Source organism: Poromitra crassiceps (assembly GCF_964638095.1).
Source record: "Poromitra crassiceps genome assembly, chromosome: 13".
Taxonomy (NCBI): Eukaryota; Metazoa; Chordata; class Actinopteri; order Beryciformes; family Melamphaidae; genus Poromitra; species Poromitra crassiceps.
In genome coordinates this window covers 877088-897632 of record NC_139644.1, presented here as the reverse complement: position 1 = coordinate 897632, position 20545 = coordinate 877088, and the positions used below count along the sequence as shown (strand labels likewise).

At 44.0% G+C, this 20545-nt stretch overlaps 1 protein-coding gene across 1 annotated transcript in view; it reads left to right on the top strand.

Moving 5' to 3' along the window:
• The window catches only part of LOC310788182 (4-aminobutyrate aminotransferase, mitochondrial-like), a 106319-nt gene that overhangs the window by 24593 nt on the left and 61181 nt on the right, over positions 1 to 20545 (top strand). The window contains exons 2-4 of the mRNA XM_083649707.1: positions 4215 to 4339; positions 12441 to 12556; positions 18393 to 18422. Coding sequence (XP_083505833.1) covers positions 4273 to 4339; positions 12441 to 12556; positions 18393 to 18422 — 213 coding nt within the window. The 5' untranslated portion in view covers positions 4215 to 4272. The remainder of the gene's footprint in view (positions 1 to 4214; positions 4340 to 12440; positions 12557 to 18392; positions 18423 to 20545) is intronic.

Sequence of the window (20545 nt, the reverse complement as noted above, 5' to 3'; positions counted from 1 at the left end):
GCCTTTGCCTGGCTTATCTAATATCTGCTGACCTCACATAACTTCTGCTTCCCATGTGACTCATAAACACACGTGCGCGCACACACACACACACACACACACACACACACACACACACACACACACACACACACACACACACACACACACACACACACGGTGAGCTAAAACCTACAGCTGTGCTTAAGCAATATCCCATGCGAGGTTGTGCTGTTGACTGTATGAGCACAGCAGTGATTCAGGTATCAGAGCTGTCTCATACTTGTCCCAGATGAAAGAAATGTGCTGATATCTTTGCTCGTGGCTACAAAAACACTATGGGGATTTTGCTTCAATGCATGAAATAAGGTCTGTGCTTAACAAAAGTGATGAAACAGTGAACTTTGTTTTCAGAAAGATCATCTTCACAAATGAGGACCACTTTTATGACTTTTGAAGCATGAATGCATTTTTTTTAATGCGATTTGCAGAATTTTTTTCAAAAGTCATAAAAGTCGTCCTCATTTGTGAAGATTATCTGGTGGGCAGCAGAGGTATTGCAAGTGGGCCGCCAAATCATTACACATTTCTTTTCTTTTTTCTTTTTACATGAAACAACACATAAACTTGCCGATGGCAGCTCCTTGAAAACTGTACCACTGTTTCAGATGTGTTACTGACTGTGGAAAGTAAAAAGTGCTCTGAGAACGCATTATGTGGCCTGCATATATTTTATGGGTCGGAGGTGGGCCACGAAAAGTTCTGAGATTTTCCATTGGGCCCTGAGTTGGATGTTGGGAACCGCTGCTATATTGTACATTGCGATATTTTGGCAGGATATATTCGATTTTGAATATTGCCCAAGCCTACTCTTGACCAGTGGTTCCCAAAGTGGGGGTCTGTACCCCCCGGGGGGTCGTGGGACACCAATGGGTGGGTCGCGAGGTGATTTCCAGAATGTGTGAAATTGGCCTAAAGAATGTGTGAACTACAGAATGTGTGAAATACAATTTAAAAACATTTTAACCATAATTGTTACGTTTTGTTTTGTTTATGAAATTCTCATGTGCGCACCACGTCAGATAGAGGGGGTCACGAACCTCTGGCACTGTTATTTTGGAGATCGGGGGCTGAAGTTTGGGAACTCTTCCTCTAGACCAGGGGTGGGCAACTGGTGGCCCGCGGGCCGCATGCGGCCCCCAACCTCACTCAGTGTGACCCCGGGATCAATTTCTTTTTTTTTTTTTTTTTTACAAGGCAGGCATTTTTGGCTAGGTTAGGTTAGCCCACCAACAGGTGTTTTCATTTTACTGTACAACCCAGAACATGGCACTAATGGTGTTAGCATTGTCTATCTGGCCCTCTGGTCTTTTTTTTCTCCCCTTAATATCGATATTGCAACAATGAGGGATGACTAAGATTCAAGATTCAAGATAGCTTTATTGTCTGTCACACAGTGACAGAAATTCTCCTTTTGACAGGCTCCATAAAGTGCAGCTCAAGAATATATTTCCACATTAAAAACACACATACATTAATACATACAATAAAAACAGACATCAGACAAAGCAGTGTTTAAAAAATGTAGTGCCTATTTAAAAAGTCCACTCATTTAAAAATAATAATAAAACTAGAACGACCGCAACGCGGACTTATGCCTCCGCCATTAGTTCATTCTTGAGTCCAAGTGGATGTTGGAGCCAAATTGGAAGAAATTGCATCAAGGCGTTTCTTTACAGAATTGGATATTTGAGCCAAATGTGAAGAGATTTAGTCAAGGTGTTACTGAGATATGGCGTTACCGAGCTTGAAAATGGCATTTGTTAGGTCACTGTGACCTTGACCTTTGACCTTTGATAACCAAAATGGAATCAGTTCATCCTTGAGCCTAAGTGAATGTTTAAGGCGAATCTGATGAAATTCCGTCCAGGCGTTCCTCAGATATCGCGTTAACAAGCTTGAAAATGGCGTTTGAGAGGTCACAGTGACCTTGACCTTTGACCTTTGACCACCAAAATCTAATCAGATCATCCTTGAGCCTAATTGAATGTTTAAGGTGAATGTGATGAAATTCCGTCCAGGCGTTCCTCAGATATCGCGTTAACAAGCTTGAAAATGGCGTTGGAGAGGTCACAGTGACCTTGACCTTTGACCACCAAAATCTAATCAGATCATCCTTGAGCCTAAGTGAAAGTTTAAGGCGAATCTGATGAAATTCCGTCCAGGCGTTCCTCAGATATCGCGTTAACAAGCTTGAAAATGGCGTTCGAGAGGTCACAGTGACCTTGACCTTTGACCTTTGACCACCAAAATGTAATCAGATCATCCTTGAGCCTAAGTGAATGTTTAAGGCGAATCTGATGAAATTCCGTCCAGGCGTTCCTCAGATATCGCGTTAACAAGCTTGAAAATGGCGTTTGAGAGGTCACAGTGACCTTGACCTTTGACCACCAAAATCTAATCAGATCATCCTTGAGCCTAAGTGAATGTTTAAGGCGAATCTGATGAAATTCCGTCCAGGCGTTCCTCAGATATCGCGTTAACAAGCTTGAAAATGGTGTTCGAGAGGTCACAGTGACCTTGACCTTTGACCTTTGACCACCAAAATCTAATCAGATCATCCTTGAGTCTAAGTGAATGTTTAAGGCGAATCTGATGAAATTCCGTCCAGGCATTCCTCAGATATCGCGTTAACAAGCTTGAAAATGGCGTTCGAGAGGTCACAGTGACCTTGACCTTTGACCTTTGACCACCAAAATGTAATCAGATCATCCTTGAGCCTAAGTGAATGTTTAAGGCGAATCTGATGAAATTCCGTCAAGGCGTTCCTCAGATATCGCGTTAACAAGCTTGAAAATGGCGTTCGAGAGGTCACAGTGACCTTGACCTTTGACCTTTGACCACCAAAATCTAATCAGATCATCCTTGAGCCTAAGTGAATGTTTAAGGCGAATCTGATGAAATTCCGTCAAGGCGTTCCTCAGATATCGCGTTAACAAACATCCGTACGGACGTACGGACGGCCGGCCGTACGGACGGACAACCCGGATCCATAATGCCTTCGGCCTGGCTTCGCCGGCGGAGGCATAACAAGTGTTATGGTTTAAGAAGCTAAAATGTCGTGGTTTAAAAACAAACAAACAAAAACAATATTTTAAAATGTTCAGGGCGGTGGTTGCAGATGGGATGAATGATTTTTTGTATGTGTTTTTCCGGGCCAGTGGAATTCTGTAACGGTGGCCTGATGGAAGTAGCTGAAATGATTGGTGGAGGGAGGAGGGGGTGAGAGGGGTCCTGTGTGATTTGTGTAGCTTTCCTGATTAATGACTGGTTGTATATTTCAGACAGGGGAGTTTGGGGTGAACCGATGATTTTGCTTGCCTGATTGGCTATATGGGAGAGTTTGGTTTTGTATTTGACGGTGAGGGAGTTGTACCAGGATGTGTTATTGAAGGTGAGAATGGATTCGATGAGTGATCTGTAAACCAGGGTTAAAATGTCCTTGCTGACGTTAAAAAGCCCTGAGCTTCTGTCCCCAGGTACTTAAAGGTTTGTACCTGCTCAACCAGCTGTTGATGCTAAGGGGTTGGAAGAGAGAAGGCTGGTGACAGTCTGCCTTCTACCTGCTCCAGAAGCACAGCTCTTTAGTCTTGCTGGTGTTGAGCTCGAGGGAGCTTTCCTGAAACACCAGGGCTAGGTTGTCTGCCGCCTGGTGGTACTCGGCCAGGGCATCGGCCCCCGTCAGGTGGGCCACCAAGGCCATGTCTGTTACAAAGTTCTTAAACCATAAGATCAGTGTGGGGCTGACCTCAAGCTCTGCTAGGCGGTGTAGCAGAATGTCTGTTTGTACTGTGTTGAAGGCAGAGGAAAAGTCCATCAATAAAATCCTGGCGTGGGGGTGCGCCGAGGATGTGTCAAGGATGTGACTAAGGGCGTAAAGGCAAATAATAGAACAGCTAGAACAGTCTGGTAAGTTCAGAAAAGTACACCACTTTACTTTAAAACCTGGAAAAAACAACACGGGTCATATCACAATAATTAAAATATTCGATATTGATGTATCGATATATTGTCGTGCCCTATCTCGACCCCTCCTCTCTTTCAGTCTCATATCACTGAATCTCTCTCTCCCTCTCTCTCTCCCTCCCTCTCTCTATATATCTCCTCCTCTCTCTCCCTCTCTCCCTCCCTCTCTCTCTGTGTGTGGTTGTCTCTCTCTCTCTCTCTTGGTAAAGGTGGAAGTTGAGGGCAGCTGGTACCTCTCTCTCGACCTGGTTTTTGTGTGGTGTTGTCATGGCGTCCTTGCTCAGCCGACAGCTCTCTCTCTCCCTGCAGAACAACCTGCGGCTCAGTGCTCCAGGTAAGCCTGCCTCTGCCTATGAGCAAGCATCCTAGTGCTGCACCATTTGGTGAAAAAGTCATAATACAATGACTGTGGACAGTATTGAGATGTGCGATAGCGATGTAATAAACAAATATCATGACTCTAAACTTGCTAGTTGCTTAGCAAGGAAAATACACAAATTGCTGGTGATTTTGAAATAGTATTTCTCAATCTCAACTCAAACATACAAACTTAAATTGGCATTAAAATACAAAAACTAAAGAAACTGTACAGTAAATTGTACAGTACTGTTTTCAGTGCTAGTAAAAAAGGTGCATTTGTTTAATTGCAGCCTTTTATGATGATATAATCGCACAGGCTCAAATTGCATTGCGATTGGATGAATTGTGCAGCACTAGTTACAACTCTCATGACACTTCTCATAATCGACTCTAGAAATTGGAGCACGTTGCTTGTTTACGTGTAGCAAAGCCATCCAAAATCAAAATGTCTGAAAAGTGAATGATCCAAATTTTAGGCCTTAAATGTTGATTTATCTATTTATTTTGATCATATGTTGATACTGTCAGACAAATATACAACAGAATTTGCAGGTGAAAGAAAATAGACAATTTGGTTAATTTGATACTAGTAATAATATTGTCTGACAGTGTTTTCAAATAGCAAAGTAGGTAACAGAATAACGTGGGTGTAATACTAATTGTTTTAGTCTAACTTGTGTACTGTGCTGTCTATGAAGTTTGACTCAAAATGTGTTTGATCAAATGTGACGTAAAGTATGAACACTAACACTGTATACATCATGGCAAGAGGTTGTATATGAGAATGTCCCTTTTTCATCTTCAAGGCTGAATTTCCAAATTTGCAAAGAGATATCATGTCCTCGATGGCTAAATTCATTTAGGCAGAAATGAAAAAATGAAGTCTATACCACAAAGGGTTAAAAGTCAGGTGTGTTTGTAATGTCTCTGTGGAAAAACAGCAGCAGTTATATAATCAGTGTCAATGTTTGAGCTCAACTTTACAGCCCCTTCAGGCTGGTGACATGCTCAAGGTCCTCTGTCTAGTCAATGGTTAACAGTGTTAACCCTAACCCTAATGCCAGGATCAGACGTCACCATGTCAGACGAGGCCATCATACTGCCATAAATTCGAGACATGTCTTGGTCGGGAGACTGGCCACACTACAAGTGTATTCTCGCTTAACACCGACAGAGCATCGTATGCCACCGTCATCACGTCGTCTGCTGTCGTCAGAGTTCACAGGTCGTCGGGGAGGCGGACCTGTGAACGAAATCTCCCAGCATGCATTGAGGCCAATACATTGACAAGAAATAGCAGCCAAATCAGCCTAAATAGGCTAAAGTGGTAGATAGAAATAATGTTTATGTTAGCACAACATGCAATTGTAGAACATTTCAATATTGGACAAAATAAAACATTGAAATCAAAACACAACCCTATGTGAAACATGTATGTAATCCAGGTGCTATATATATCCCTCGCAGAATTAACGTTATTTGGATGAGTGACAGCCTCTACTGTGATGCTCCAGCCTCCAATAAGACTTGGCTTACTTCATGTGCACGCCCACTATTTTCTTGCCAGCTGCTGCAAGAAGGAAGAGAAACGAGCATGCAGCCGACTGCTGAGCTCATGTTATTTGTAGTGAGCAATGCCCATTGCCCAGGGCTTTAAACGCAAATTAAAACACCCTGGCCTTTTTATCTCTTTTATTCTTTTGAGTGGAGCGGAGCGGTGAGTGCGAGCGGGTGAAATCTGAATCGAGCGGGGAGCGGTCTCCCCAGGACCTGATACCTGTCTTCCGGGGTGTCACACTAGGCGAAACCATGTCCAAAAGACTGACATGCCAGTCTTTTCGTCAGGGCGTCGTGAGGCGTCCTAGACGTCCCGACGCTGGTCTTTGATTATGTCACACTACAAGAGGTGAAGACGGCCGATCGTCGTCCCCGACGGTCATATTCGGGCCCGACGCTGAAAATCTGTCACGCACGACCAAATCGGTCTAATATCGGGCTGAATTTGTGTAGTCTGAACCAGGCATAACACACTGTGGATCTGACTGTGCTTCATGCAGAAACACACAACATTAACACACTGTGGATCTGACTGTGCTTCATGCAGAAACACACAACATTAACACACTGTGGATCTGACTGTGCTTCATGCAGAAACACACAACAGCTTCTAAAGCCCAGGCTCAGGAACCTCAAAGAAATGACCATAGCCCTTTCTATGAAGGTCATGTCTATTTATATCATTATCGGCACATTGGTATACTTGTTATAAGTTGCCATGCATGATTGTAAACATTTATATGTATATATATATAAGAGTTTTATAAAGCCTTATAAATGCATTATGATGTCTTATGAATGTGCTTATAATACATTTTAGACATGACCTTCATAGGAAGTGTTATCGAAATTACTTTGGTCGCTCACAAAATCATTGAACAGAGCATGAAGTTATCTAAAGACAGACCTGGTAACAGAGCATCAAGTTATCTAAAGACAGACCTGGTAACAGAGCATGAAGTTATCTAAAGACAGACCTGGTAACAGAGCATGAAGTTATCTAAAGACAGACCTGGTAACAGAGCATGAAGTTATCTAAAGACAGACCTGGTAACAGAGCATCAAGTTATCTAAAGACAGACCTGGTAACAGAGCATCAAGTTATCTAAAGACAGACCTGGTAACAGAGCATGAAGTTATCTAAAGACAGACCTGGTAACAGAGCATGAAGTTATCTAAAGACAGACCTGGTAACAGAGCATGAAGTTATCTAAAGACAGACCTGGTAACAGAGCATCAAGTTATCTAAAGACAGACCTGGTAACAGAGCATCAAGTTATCTAAAGACAGACCTGGTAACAGAGCATCAAGTTATCTAAAGACAGACCTGGTAACAGAGCATCAAGTTATCTAAAGACAGACCTGGTAACAGAGCATCAAGTTATCTAAAGACAGACCTGGTAACAGAGCATCAAGTTATCTAAAGACAGACCTGGTAACAGAGCATCAAGTTATCTAAAGACAGACCTGGTAACAGAGCATCAAGTTATCTAAAGACAGACCTGGTAACAGAGCATCAAGTTATCTAAAGACAGACCTGGTAACAGAGCATCAAGTTATCTAAAGACAGACCTGGTAACAGAGCATCAAGTTATCTAAAGACAGACCTGGTAACAGAGCATCAAGTTATCTAAAGACAGACCTGGTAACAGAGCATCAAGTTATCTAAAGACAGACCTGGTAACAGAGCATCAAGTTATCTAAAGACAGACCTGGTCGACGGTCGGCTGTCGGTGAGCGTCTGCGGCTCTAGTCTTTGCACTGCGTCCTGCACCATCTGCGGCTCTAGGGCCCCATCTTCCCCCTGGCCTTAAAATAGCGTTTAAAGCCAGGCCTAGCGCTATTAGTGGGCGTGGTCAAGCGCAGTCCCTATTTCCCCCTCGGCGCTAAACCCGGCCTTAACCATTTAACCACGCCTTTCAGGCGTAGAATTATTGTGTTCTGTGGTCCTTGGTGAACTGCAGTTACTCAATGACATTCTTCCTTTCGAAGCTCCGATCCACTCGATCCAGTCCGCGGGTTGCGGCTTTATGCTGTCATCTCTGCCAATTTGGATATCTCAGCACATCACAGATCATAGCCTGAATAAAACAATTCAACCTACAGCCAGGCGAATATAGATTTGTTCAGCAGGGCTGATGCGGTCTCCCTGTAGCCTACAATATAGAACTTTAACTATCGGTGACATTCCTGATACCATCCAATTCCATGATCTTTATGTTGTAAACACATAACTTTCACAATAGTGAACAAGCACCCCCACTCGGCTCATTCAGGGCAGGTAGTTTTATAACTTGTAGGCTACCTGCTGCTCCTGCACATCACAGCACAGGCTAAATGATGCACATAAATATAGCCTACATTATGTAAAGTCATGGCATAAATATGTTTTTATTGAAAAAGTACGTGTCAAGTAAGCTGTCTTGTTGGAGCGGACATCACAGTACAACCGTGTTACTCGTCTATACCACGTTGTATTTGCGACGAATATATATGCCACCTGCATTACATATATGTTTCACATAGGATATAGCTGATTGGATGTAATCCAACAGGTACTGGAGCACACAGATCAAGTGTATAATAAAGTTTTTTTTATTGAACTAACGTTTCGACACTACTGTGTCTTCATCCAATCAGCTATATTGTAAGTTTGCCTTTTCTGAGAAGCACCAGACCAGCCTGCTGGGCTGTAGAGGTTGAGGCGCGCTTAACTACATCCTACATGTTTCACATAGGGTTGTGTTTTTATTTTTATGTTTTATTTTGTCCAATATTGAAATGTTCTAGAATTGCATGTTGTGTTAACATAAATATGATTTCTACTTAGGCTGATTTGGTTGCTTTTTCTTGTTGAAATGTATTAAGCCTCAATGCATGCTGGGAGATGCACATGTGTGTCTGTGTGTGGCATTTGGTAGGGGAGTCGGCGCACTGAATAAGGCCTGGTTTTGAAAAGCGCTAAGCGCTAAATTAACGCCAGTGGGGAAGATAGCGTTTAAGGCCGAAACGCCCATTCTGGCCTATTCTGGCACTGCGCCACGCCTATTCGGCCTAAAGCGCATTTCGGGGCCTAAAAACATGATGCTATCTTCCCGAGTCAGGCGCAAAGCGTGTTTTCTTGCATTTAACACCAGTTTAGCGCCTAAGGCCAGGGGGAAGATACGGCCCCTAGTCTTTGCACTGTATCCTGCACCGTTGGCTTGGTCTTGACAGCGGCTTTTCCACCTGATTCGACATGTTGAATCAGCATCGGGCCGTCGGGGAGAGAAATCACTCTGATTTGCTGGTCAGCTTAAAGGGATAGTTGGGTTTGTTTGAAGTGTGGTCCTATGAGGTACTTACATACAGTCAGTGTACTGGGTAAAGCACTCTGGACCCATCACTATGAGGTACTTACATACAGTCAGTGTACTGTCTGGGTAAAGCACTCTGGACCCATCACTATGAGGTACTTACATACAGTCAGTGTACTGTCTGGGTAAAGCACTCTGGACCCATCACTATGAGGTACTTACTAGGGCTGGGCGATTAATCAAATTTTAATCATGATTACGATTTGGGCTGTCCACGATTATGAAAACAAGATAATCGACATACAACGATTTTGCGGCTCTTGTCACTCTCGTTCTGTCTTGTGTTGTAAATCAAGCGCACCCCTTCCTTTGCTCAGCCCCTCCCCCAAAGCCCAAAACACACACACACTGCTCGAGTTGGGAATGACTGTCATGTGAACAGAGAGCCACTGCAAGTTTCTCCTCCCCGCTTATTTCCGTGGTAGCACAAGAATAAGATAACAGAAGTCACAGAAAGAGAGCCGCTGGTCGAGAGGAGAGGTAAAACAACGTATGTGGGGTGGAAACACTATGGTTTCGCCGAGTTTAAAGGTCCACACATCAAGAGCGATGCGAATATACAGCACGGAATTGCGATGCGAGTTTTGACCCACCTGTCAATCACAGCCACAGACTTGGAACAAACAGTGCAGATATGCGCGGTCGCGGCTGCACCCCGCAACACGACCTCTCCCTCTTTCTTTAATCACTTGAAATCCACTCACAAAGTGGTCTATGACCAAGCAATAAACGCTAAACGAACAAAAAGACAAAGCCCCATCTAGTTACTGCCACCGCATACAGTCATCGATTCAGGACACTCTTTACAATGCGACCGCATATTCAACAGCTAACGAGCTCACAGATAAACATTAACAATAGCCTATTATGAACCTAAACGACATAAGTCGCTTTGGATAAAAGCATCTGCCAAATGAGTAATTTAATGTAATGTAAACGAACGTTACTAGCGTTCTCATTTGGTTAGTTTTGAGGTTTAAGGACTACTAGTTCAGATGTTTACCAACATATTGAATGTAGATTAATAGTTGCAGTTGGTTGTGGCAGTTCACTGCAACATAGTAGGCCTATACTGTATATTTATTTTAGTTTTTATTTTATTTCTAAATCTTTGCACTTTTATTATTTATTTTCACTTATTTATTTTCAATTATATCTAAAATCCAAAGACATCCAATGTTAAATAAAAAGCCAGTGTAAATGTTCAATAAATTCATGATGTTCTCAATGTCAATGAGTAATCGTGTTAAATAATCGTGATCTCAATATCAATCAAAATAATCGTGATTATGATTTTTGCCATAATCGTGCAGCCCTAGTACTTACATACAGTCAGTGTACTGGGTAAAGCACTCTGGACCCATCACTATGAGGTACTTACATACAGTCAGTGTATTGTCTGGGTAAAGCACTCTGGACCCATCACTATGAGGTACTTACATACAGTCAGTGTACTGGGTAAAGCACTCTGGACCCATCACTATGAGGTACTTACATACAGTCAGTGTACTGGGTAAAGCACTCTGGACCCATCACTATGAGGTACTTACATACAGTCAGTGTACTGTCTGGGTAAAGCACTCTGGACCCATCACTATGAGGTACTTACATACAGTCAGTGTACTGTCTGGGTAAAGCACTCTGGACCCATCACTATGAGGTACTTACATACAGTCAGTGTACTGTCTGGGTAAAGCACTCTGGACCCATCACTATGAGGTACTTACATACAGTCAGTGTACTGTCTGGGTAAAGCACTCTGGACCCATCACTATGAGGTACTTACATACAGTCAGTGTACTGTCTGGGTAAAGCACTCTGGACCCATCACTATGAGGCACTTACATACAGTCAGTGTACTGTCTGGGTAAAGCACTCTGGACACATCACTATGAGGTACTTACATACAGTCAGTGTACTGTCTGGGTAAAGCACTCTGGACCCATCACTATGAGGTACTTACATACAGTCAGTGTACTGTCTGGGTAAAGCACTCTGGACACATCACTATGAGGTACTTACATACAGTCAGTGTACTGTCTGGGTAAAGCACTCTGGACCCATCACTATGAGGTACTTACATACAGTCAGTGTACTGTCTGGGTAAAGCACTCTGGACCCATCACTATGAGGTACTTACATACAGTCAGTGTACTGTCTGGGTAAAGCACTCTGGACACATCACTATGAGGTACTTACATACAGTCAGTGTACTGTCTGGGTAAAGCACTCTGGAACCATCACTATGAGGTACTTACATACAGTCAGTGTACTGTCTGGGTAAAGCACTCTGGTACTTACATACAGTCAGTGTACTGTCTGGGTAAAGCACTCTGGACTCATCGCTCACCGTGTATCGAGATCCGGCACTCTCAATGCATCAGGCTCAGAGCTGTTTCTCTGTAGCTGTGGGGGCCAGTTACTAAAATGTAACTTAGTCACCTAAAATAATGCCCACCTAAACAAATCAATAGTGTACATGTACGCTCTATTTTGACATTTTTCAGTGCTTTACCTTACCATCAAACAGCCCTCTCATTTGGCACTACATTTTCTCTGCACCGCACAACTACCTTATTCCTCCGCAAAATGCCTGCACAGGCTGTTCCAGGTATTAGTCGGTTTCCCAGGTGTTACTATGTAAACAGAGTTATGACTTGTGAAAAACTTTAGATTTTGATTGCAAAATTTGCAAAAGAAAATCACATTATTTTTATTGTTGGCAAATGACCATGGTATAAGCGGGGTAATTTACTCCTAGGTGTACAATTTTAACGCACTTTGCGGAGACATCCACCCTCTGCTGCAACCAAACTTCACCATGCAGGCTCAAAATGCCACTGAGTGACCAAAACATGAGCTTGTTAAGCATTTCGAGTCACGCTCTTCCCAATGGGCTCATCAACTTTGAATTCTGTTGTTGTTGCAATAATGTGGCTATTCCTTGGAGCTAAGCTATGGAGGGAATAGTGCTTCCATCGTAACTTCAGCTGTTTCTCCAGGCCTCTCCTTGGTGAATCACAGGATCAGGCTACAGGCTTCTCATAGAACACGCAGAATGTTTGGAATAGAACAGCAACTGTTATGTGTGCAGGCATTGTTGTATTGTTCTTTCCTTGCAATGTTATTAAGCTGGCCTGTGTTTTGGGCTTTCTCCTGCAGGCTGCAGGTATGTTAGCAAGGCAGCTCCCCAGACCCAGGGAGCTCCCCAGACCCAGGGGGAGTTTGAGTACGATGGACCCTCCATGAAGACACAAGTCCCTGGGCCACGATCACAGGTATGTGATCTGATGACATCACTGATGACATCACATGATTAGCTAATTAGCCTAATTAGAGAATCTGGCTCCGTCAGGTCACCCGCACGGCAAATAAAATGGCATAGCTGTGGCCGAACACAGAACTTGAAACAAACAAAGTCCACATACTCAGTTTATATATATATATATATATATATATATATATATATATATATATATATATATATATATATATATGTGTGTGTGTGTGTGTGTGTGTGTGTGTGTGTGTGTGTGTGTGTGTGTGTGTGTGTGTAAAGTTTTACTATACAAAACCTGTTAATCGTGAAAACAACCCTCTCAATCAATTTCCCATGCCACAATCATACAGGAAAGTGGTGTAATTTGTCTCTGTATGATGTCTACAGTGTTTCCCACAGGATTTTGAGTATTTGTGGTGGGGGACCGCAGACCCCCTAGGGGGGTGCGGTGGCATGCCCCCCCGCAGGATTTTTTAAAAACATTTTAAAGTAAAATGCATGAATTTGGTGTACTTTGAGAAAGCTTAAGAGCAAAATTAAAAGGCTAGATCTATGAAGAACATGTCATCATTACTGTGCTGTGGGTTTACAATGACAAACGAAATTTCTCCCTATAGGTCAGGGATACTCAACTTGCTTTGCCACTTTCGTGAAATGATAGAAGGCGAGGGGCCAGTTAATAAACAAACAATATACATTTTTCTGTAGCGGATTGTAGGTTTTTGGGGTGTTTAGGCTGACAATGTTGTGCACACCGGATAGTTAGTTAGGTTAAGTTAGTTAGGTTAAGTACATATATAAGTGCCTGGGTAGCGAGCAGATGGCGGAATTTGACAATTTAGCAGCTAAATCATAGATTATTGAAAGATATTCCATATTCCAGACTGAAATGCTATAACAGAAGTATTGGCCAGAATGACATGAACATTTATTGGACACTTATTCAGCGGGTATCTTGCATGTTGGGTTCAGGTGCACTGTAAAAAAAAATAATAATAATAATTTGTCAACATCTTTTTGTGGCGGTCAAAATCCTTTTGTGGCGGCCCGCCACAAATTCCTTTATGTATGGGAAACACTCGTCTATCTAGTTCAAAAGTTGATGCTTATCCATTGTCATCAGACAACTAATATGCCTGCAAAGATGGCCACCAAACGGACCCATGGGACACTATTTCAAGTTGGTAACAAAATATGTTTGCACACATTGGGGATTAAAAAAAATAGGTTAGAAAAATCTATCCATCGGGTGTATGGGGACCCCCGTTCCTACTAGGCTAATATGTAATAATGCCGCATTATGTAATAATCTGCTCATTATGTAATAAAAACCCCTGAACAGTAATAAAGTTTGCCACATTTTGTAATAATTGTATTACATATTCCGGTGGTTATTACAAAATGCGGCTGTTGCACTTTTTCTTGGTGAACATGTGATAAACGGCACATTATGTAATAAAATGACAAAATGCACTGACATTGTCATTAGAATTTTTAGGTATAAATATATTTGACCATAAAAAGCATTTTAATTGCTGGTGTTATTGACTTTCCTTACATGCAACAGAGTGTCGACCTGTGCCAATTAAGCCAAATGCAGACAGATCTCATTCAAATTCAAGTCCTTGTGTCAAATATGGTTTTATCGCCAGTCAAACAACCACTGGTCTATTGTACATTCCATACATTATTCCCTAAAATAATTAAATATTTTTACCTATTAACCCCACAGTTCAATCATTTTTGTTGGTCTTACTGTAATACCCAGACATGGGACCAAGTCACTTTGGTCCAAGTCTCAAGTAAGTCCCAAGTAATTTGGTCCAAGTCTCAAGTAAGTCCCGAGTCATTTGGTCCAAGTCTCAAGCAAGTCCCAAGTCATTTTGTTTTGGGCAAGTCAAGTCAAGTCAAGTCAAGTCAAGTCAAGTCACAGGTTTTGTCAAGTCAAGTCAAGTCAAGTCCTTAGTTAAGGCAAGTCAAGTCCCAAGTCAAGTCACTTTTTTCCCCGACGCCAAGATACTGCAGTCTGACCTTGACAGATTGTTAGGATGACGTCATCATTCCTACTTTGACGTCGTCATTCCTACTATGATGTCATCAATCACTGATGATGTCATGATTCATAAGCGTCTTTCATGCCTTTCGCTGGTGATGTCATAACACAGGTGATGTCATATTCACATCTATAAGGGCCTGTTCCTGCAGGTCCTCGCGAGTGATTCATAAATTCTCATCAAGGATCATACCAATCTCTGCAATCTCTGCAACCGTTCCCAAAACCTCGAACAGTGCAGCCCCAGCCATCAAGTTCCACAACACCCCAGCTTCATCAACTACCCGCGAATAGATCCACATGTCTAACACCGATCCTGACAGTATGAATCACTCCGAAACGGATTTAGCGGATAGATTTCCACCGATCAAAGAGGCCTCAGCTGACCCACCAGGCGGTCAGCTGGATATCCCCACTCATCCTGATACCTTCACTCATCCTGATGTCTCCACTCGTCCTATCACGTTCGGAGACTTCCAGATCATACTTAAGCACCTGATTGCCCACCAGGAGGAAGCAATCCAGGCTGTGGCTTCCAAGGCCGAGGATCGGTACGCCCTCTTGATTGGCCGGCTAGATCGTCTCGAAGGGCTAGGCCCCCAGGGTGTCACCCCGCAGCCTCTGCAAGACCTCGCACTCGAGTCAAGACGCCTGATTGCCCACCAGGAAAAAGCAATCCAGGCTCTGGCTTTCGAAGCCACTGATCGGCACGCCCAGCAGGAAAAAGCAATCCAGGCTCTGGCTTCCGAAGCCGCTGATCGGCACGCCCTCTTGATTGGCCGGCTAGATCGTCTCGACGGGCTAGGCCCCCAGGGTGCCATTCCGCAGCCTTCTGCCCCTCCTGCCCCAGCTTTCGAGCGCACCGCCGTTCCGGAGGTTTCCAGACCTGCTACTCCCCCGTCCACAGCGGCCGTTGCTTCTAGCTCTGCCTCTCGGCCGCCCCCAGCTGCTAAGGGCATATTCTGGGGGGGAGTTCGCGTCATTCCAGAGCAGGGGCACCCACATTTGAGTCCCAGCAGCCATCTGTACCGTGATCTGACCGGCAGGGTTCGCATCACACCAGAGGAGAGGCAGCGCCGTTTGGACACCCGGAGCTGCCTGTACTGTGGTCAAGCCGGGCATTACCTCTCCTCCTGCTCCCGGCGTCCAGTAAGTGGTCCCACCGCTCGCCGGCCCGTGGTACTCTCAGTGGATCAAGACTCTACGTGTCCAGCCGAAGAATCTGTACGGTTGGGTAGCGTTCCCTGCAGGACCCAGGAGTGGCAGTGTGTCTCCAAGAGGGTTAACGAGTTGGAGAGGACTGTCGATCGTCTCATTGGGAAGTTCAATCGCTGCCTGCAGATCGGCTCCGTCCCCCCGCAGGGGGCCTCCGAGTCTGCTGGCCCTGAGGCACAACCTGAGGCACAACCTGTGGACCTGCCCCTCGCCGAGTCTGAACCCGTACCTGAGGCACAACCTGTGGACCTTCCCCTCGCCGAGTCTGAACCCGTACCCCAGCAGCAGCCAATTCCTGTCGTTGACCCACACGTAGGTTCCAGCTTCATGCTGGGAGGTTCCCGTAGTGTCGTCAGCCCTCGGTCAAGAGCAAGAAGAAATAAGAGGCGTTTAAAGGAGGAGACGGTGGGTGACCTCCCCAAACTACAGGTCGGGAGGGCAGGCCTCGCTGTGTCAGATCCCCCTGCGGCTCTGCCTTCGGAGACGGCGGCATTTGACCCTTTTGATGGTCTCCAGCCTCCCGTGTTTGGATCGTGCCCCGGGGGATGGCCGGCCCCAGAGGATCCACCGGACCCGGTGGAAGTTCTATCTACGTATCGGTCCATCTATGGCTTCGATATCCTGTATTAGGGAGGAGCACCTCCACTGTCCTACACCCCCTTTGGGGTCTGACCACCTGCATCTAACCACCTGCTGAAGAGCACCTCACTCTCTTACACCCCCTTTGGGGCCTAACCACCTGCGTCTAACCACCTGCGGAAGAGCACCTCCACCAGAACCTATGGATTTTTTGTCTCCCAGATGCCATCCTTGATGGCCTCATTGGACGCCAGGTGACGTCCGTTGAGGGGAGGGTACTGTTAGGATGACGTCATCATTCCTACTTTGACGTCGTCATTCCTACTATGATGTCATCAATCACTGATGATGTCATGATTCATAAGCGTCTTTCATGCCTTTCGCTGGTGATGTCATAACACAGGTGATGTCATATTCACATCTATAAGGGCCTGTTCCTGCAGGTCCTCGCGAGTGATTCATAAATTCTCATCAAGGATCATACCAAACTCTGCAATCTCTGCAACCGTTCCCAAAACCTCGTACAGTGCAGCCCCAGCCATCAAGTTCCACAACACCCCAGCTTCATCAACTACCCGCGAATAGATCCACATGTCTAACACCGATCCTGACACAGATGCAGTATTAAAACATGGTATTAATACTTGTTTAATAGTGATATTATTGGTCAATTTACAGTATCTATCTAACTAGTCTCGGCTCCCAGACGTTTGGTGAGCTGCGCCACCAAACGTCTGGGAATTTCACTGTCAGAAACTGTCTGTCTGAGCCCGGCGAGAACCGCCGGCAGCAGACACGCCTACATTTATTATTAGAATTTTATTTGGTAGCGGCAATGCCATTTATCATAGTCCTAACACAGAGCATGAAGCTGATATGCTCCAAACAAAATTTATAGCTGTGGTTTATTTTACAATAATGTTTCCTACCCGGAAGTGGTCCGCTTGCTACTGTGAACTTGTGTGAAGTCATCAGCAGCCAGCAGGCTCTGTAACGTTAGCCTCGGGAGTCGGGTTTATCGCTGGGGGAAAGACCTCTAGCCGCCGGGGCCGGATGAAACACGTCCTATTAACAGGTTATGTTTGTTTCTACGTGATTAATATGTTTCTCCGCAAATGCGACGATGTTTTGCGAGACACCGGTTCTGCATGAGATCTGCCCCCAGAAAACAGGCCCGCCCACAACACTCATGATTGGTTCTCCGATGCAAGGCTTCCAACAGCGCCACCTAACGTTATGCAAAGATTTAAATAGTAATATTCTCAGTCTTACAGGAGTGAAACGGATTAAGACTGAGGGCTGAGTCTACTATCTAACCTGTTAAAAAATGAATTGAATTTGTATTATAATCATTGATATTCAGTGAAATAAATGTAATCAAACAAAAGTCAAATCATTTTATAAACGCTTATTTATTTCAATAACTGCTTACATAATGCGCCGTTTATTACATTTTCACTAAGAAAAAAGTACAACAGCCGCATTTTGTAATAACCACCGCAATATGTAATACATTTATTACAAAATGCAGCACATTTAATTACATATTGTGTTTAGGCGATTTATTACATAATGTGCAGAGTATTACATAATGCAGCATTAGTATATTGAAAGTGAAATTTTATTGCATTTTGGCATTTTATTAAATAATGCGCAGTTATTACATAATGCAGAGTTACAGGCTGTAAAAAGATCCTTCAGGTCTGTAGAAATTGCTGCCTTTTCGAAGGGTTTGATTGATTTGAATGTATTTGGGATGAACAAAGTAAAACATACATTGTATTTTCAACCGAATGTCAATTTGACCCCAGAGGATAGCACAAGAAGGTATTAATTAAAACACTTATTTCCATTGTGGTCCTCGATGGAAACAGACATTAAATCAACAGTCAACTACATAGTAAAATGAGCAAACACAAAGAACACTGAAAGAACTACACTGACCTCTGTCTTAAAGGAGGATTAACTGTCTTTTTTCCATACTCAGGAGCTGACCAAACAACTGGGAGATATCCAGGTAAGCTGAGTAGTGTGTGTGTGTGTGTGTGTGTGTGTGTGTGTGTGTGTGTGTGTGTGTGTGTGTGTGCGCGTGTTTGTGCGTGTGTCTGGTGCGTGCGCAACCCAGTGGCAAACAACCTCTTCTCTTAAACCCATGGGTCTTTTTTTATCTCTTATATTTATATATATTATATATTATCTCTTATAAATAATAATAATAATAATGATTGGATTTATATAGCGCTTTTCTAGACACCCAAAGCGCTTCACAGGAATCATTATTCATTTACACCATTCGTACCAGTGGTGGTAAGCTACGGGTGATGTAGCCACAGCTGCCCTGGGGAAGACTGACGGAAGCGTGGCAGCCATTTCGCGCCTACGGCCCCTCCGACCACCACCAACATTCATAGACATTCATACCCATTCATACGAGGCAATGAGGGTTAAGTGTCTTGCCCAAGGACACAACGACAACAGCTGGGAGGGAGCGGGATTCGAACCGCCAACCCTTGAGTCATTGGCCGACCTGCTCTACCTCCCGAGCTAATGCCGTCCCATAATATATATGCCGTCTTATAATTATATTTTAGTCATCTAAATGGATGCACTACTTTACTTGGAAAAATAATGAGTAATAATGAATAATAATAATAATGATAATGATAATGATAATGATAATAATAATGATAATAGGATATTATATATATTATATTATTTGATAAGGGCGTTCAGAAGCTTTGGGCTGATGCTGAACAGAAATAAAAACAAAAAGACACTGGTTTCAGACTGTGCTAACACAGACACACACACACACACACACACACACACACACACACACACAAACAAACGTGGCTAACTAGCAGGCCTCGCTAGCACGCTTAAGTTATACTGTAGCGTCTTTTGTTCTCAACAAGAGATGTTTGTGAGTGATGGGTGTATGCTAGCTCACTTCCCCTCATTGAATGTTACAGTTGATCTGAAAATAGGCGAGTAAACTATCTGCCTTATCTATCTCAGAGAGCGTTTACCTCCCATCAAATAAATTATTGTTAAGAAGGGCCGGGGAGGGACAATCACACACAACAGACCCGCCATTTTGGAGACACCCACGGATGGAGACACCACACCAAAGAGCTGGTACAGCTGCCTACCCCCGTTCAGTCACCCAAAATACACATTCCAACAGCGCCAGAAACACTCACATGTACATGTTGTGACTCGTGTACTCACCACACCATGAAATAATAATCCAGCATTAGGGGAAACGGTCATTTTCAAAGTAAATACATACCAGGAAGTCTGATGACTGCACACCAAACATTAGGCAAACGCGGAAGTAACTTTGGTTCCGCCACATTAGTTCTGGCTATGGATTTACTTCTTTACTGGATTTACTTTTATTTCCAATAAATGGTGATGCTTTGCAAGAGCAGTGTGCGGGATTTTCTTTTTCTCAATTTCATGTGATACTTTCCAATGCACCTGCACCAGAGACACTTGGATGTGCGAGTATCTTCTTTAACAATATGGATTTACTTCAGAAATGACAGTTTCCCCTAACTTCCTAAAGGCGCTGACAGGGTTCCGCGCAGCCTTGACTTGGAGCCTTGCCGCCGACTAGCGGTGACAGCGAGACTGTGCATACTCGAACATACGCCTTGGCTGCGGTACACGTCCAAAACACTAGGCGGCTTGTGGTGCACTCATGCATTACATATGATGCTATCGTGTTGTTTACCAAGAACTTGCCATCATGTCAGTGGGGGGACATTTTATTGTCCCTCCATTTAAAAACTCATTCCGGTGAGCCTGCAGAAGGCTTTGCTAGATGAGGGACAAGCACTGTTAAATGAGGAAATGGCATTTCCTCATTCCTCACAACAAGTACTTCAGCGGATATGTGCGCGGCCCAAGGCAACGGCCAATCACAGCTCTCGTACTGGTCAGGTCACATCCGCGTTGACGCCGCAGAGTTACATTTTCGAGGAGCTGCACGCCCCCCTTCGCCGAGCTGCGCCGATAGGACGGCCAGCTACCGCGACCCCTCAACGCAGTAGGCGCTTAAACACCATTTCTTTTAAACACGATTTCAGACGGACAAGCCCGTCTTTTATTGTCACACGATCACACATCAACACA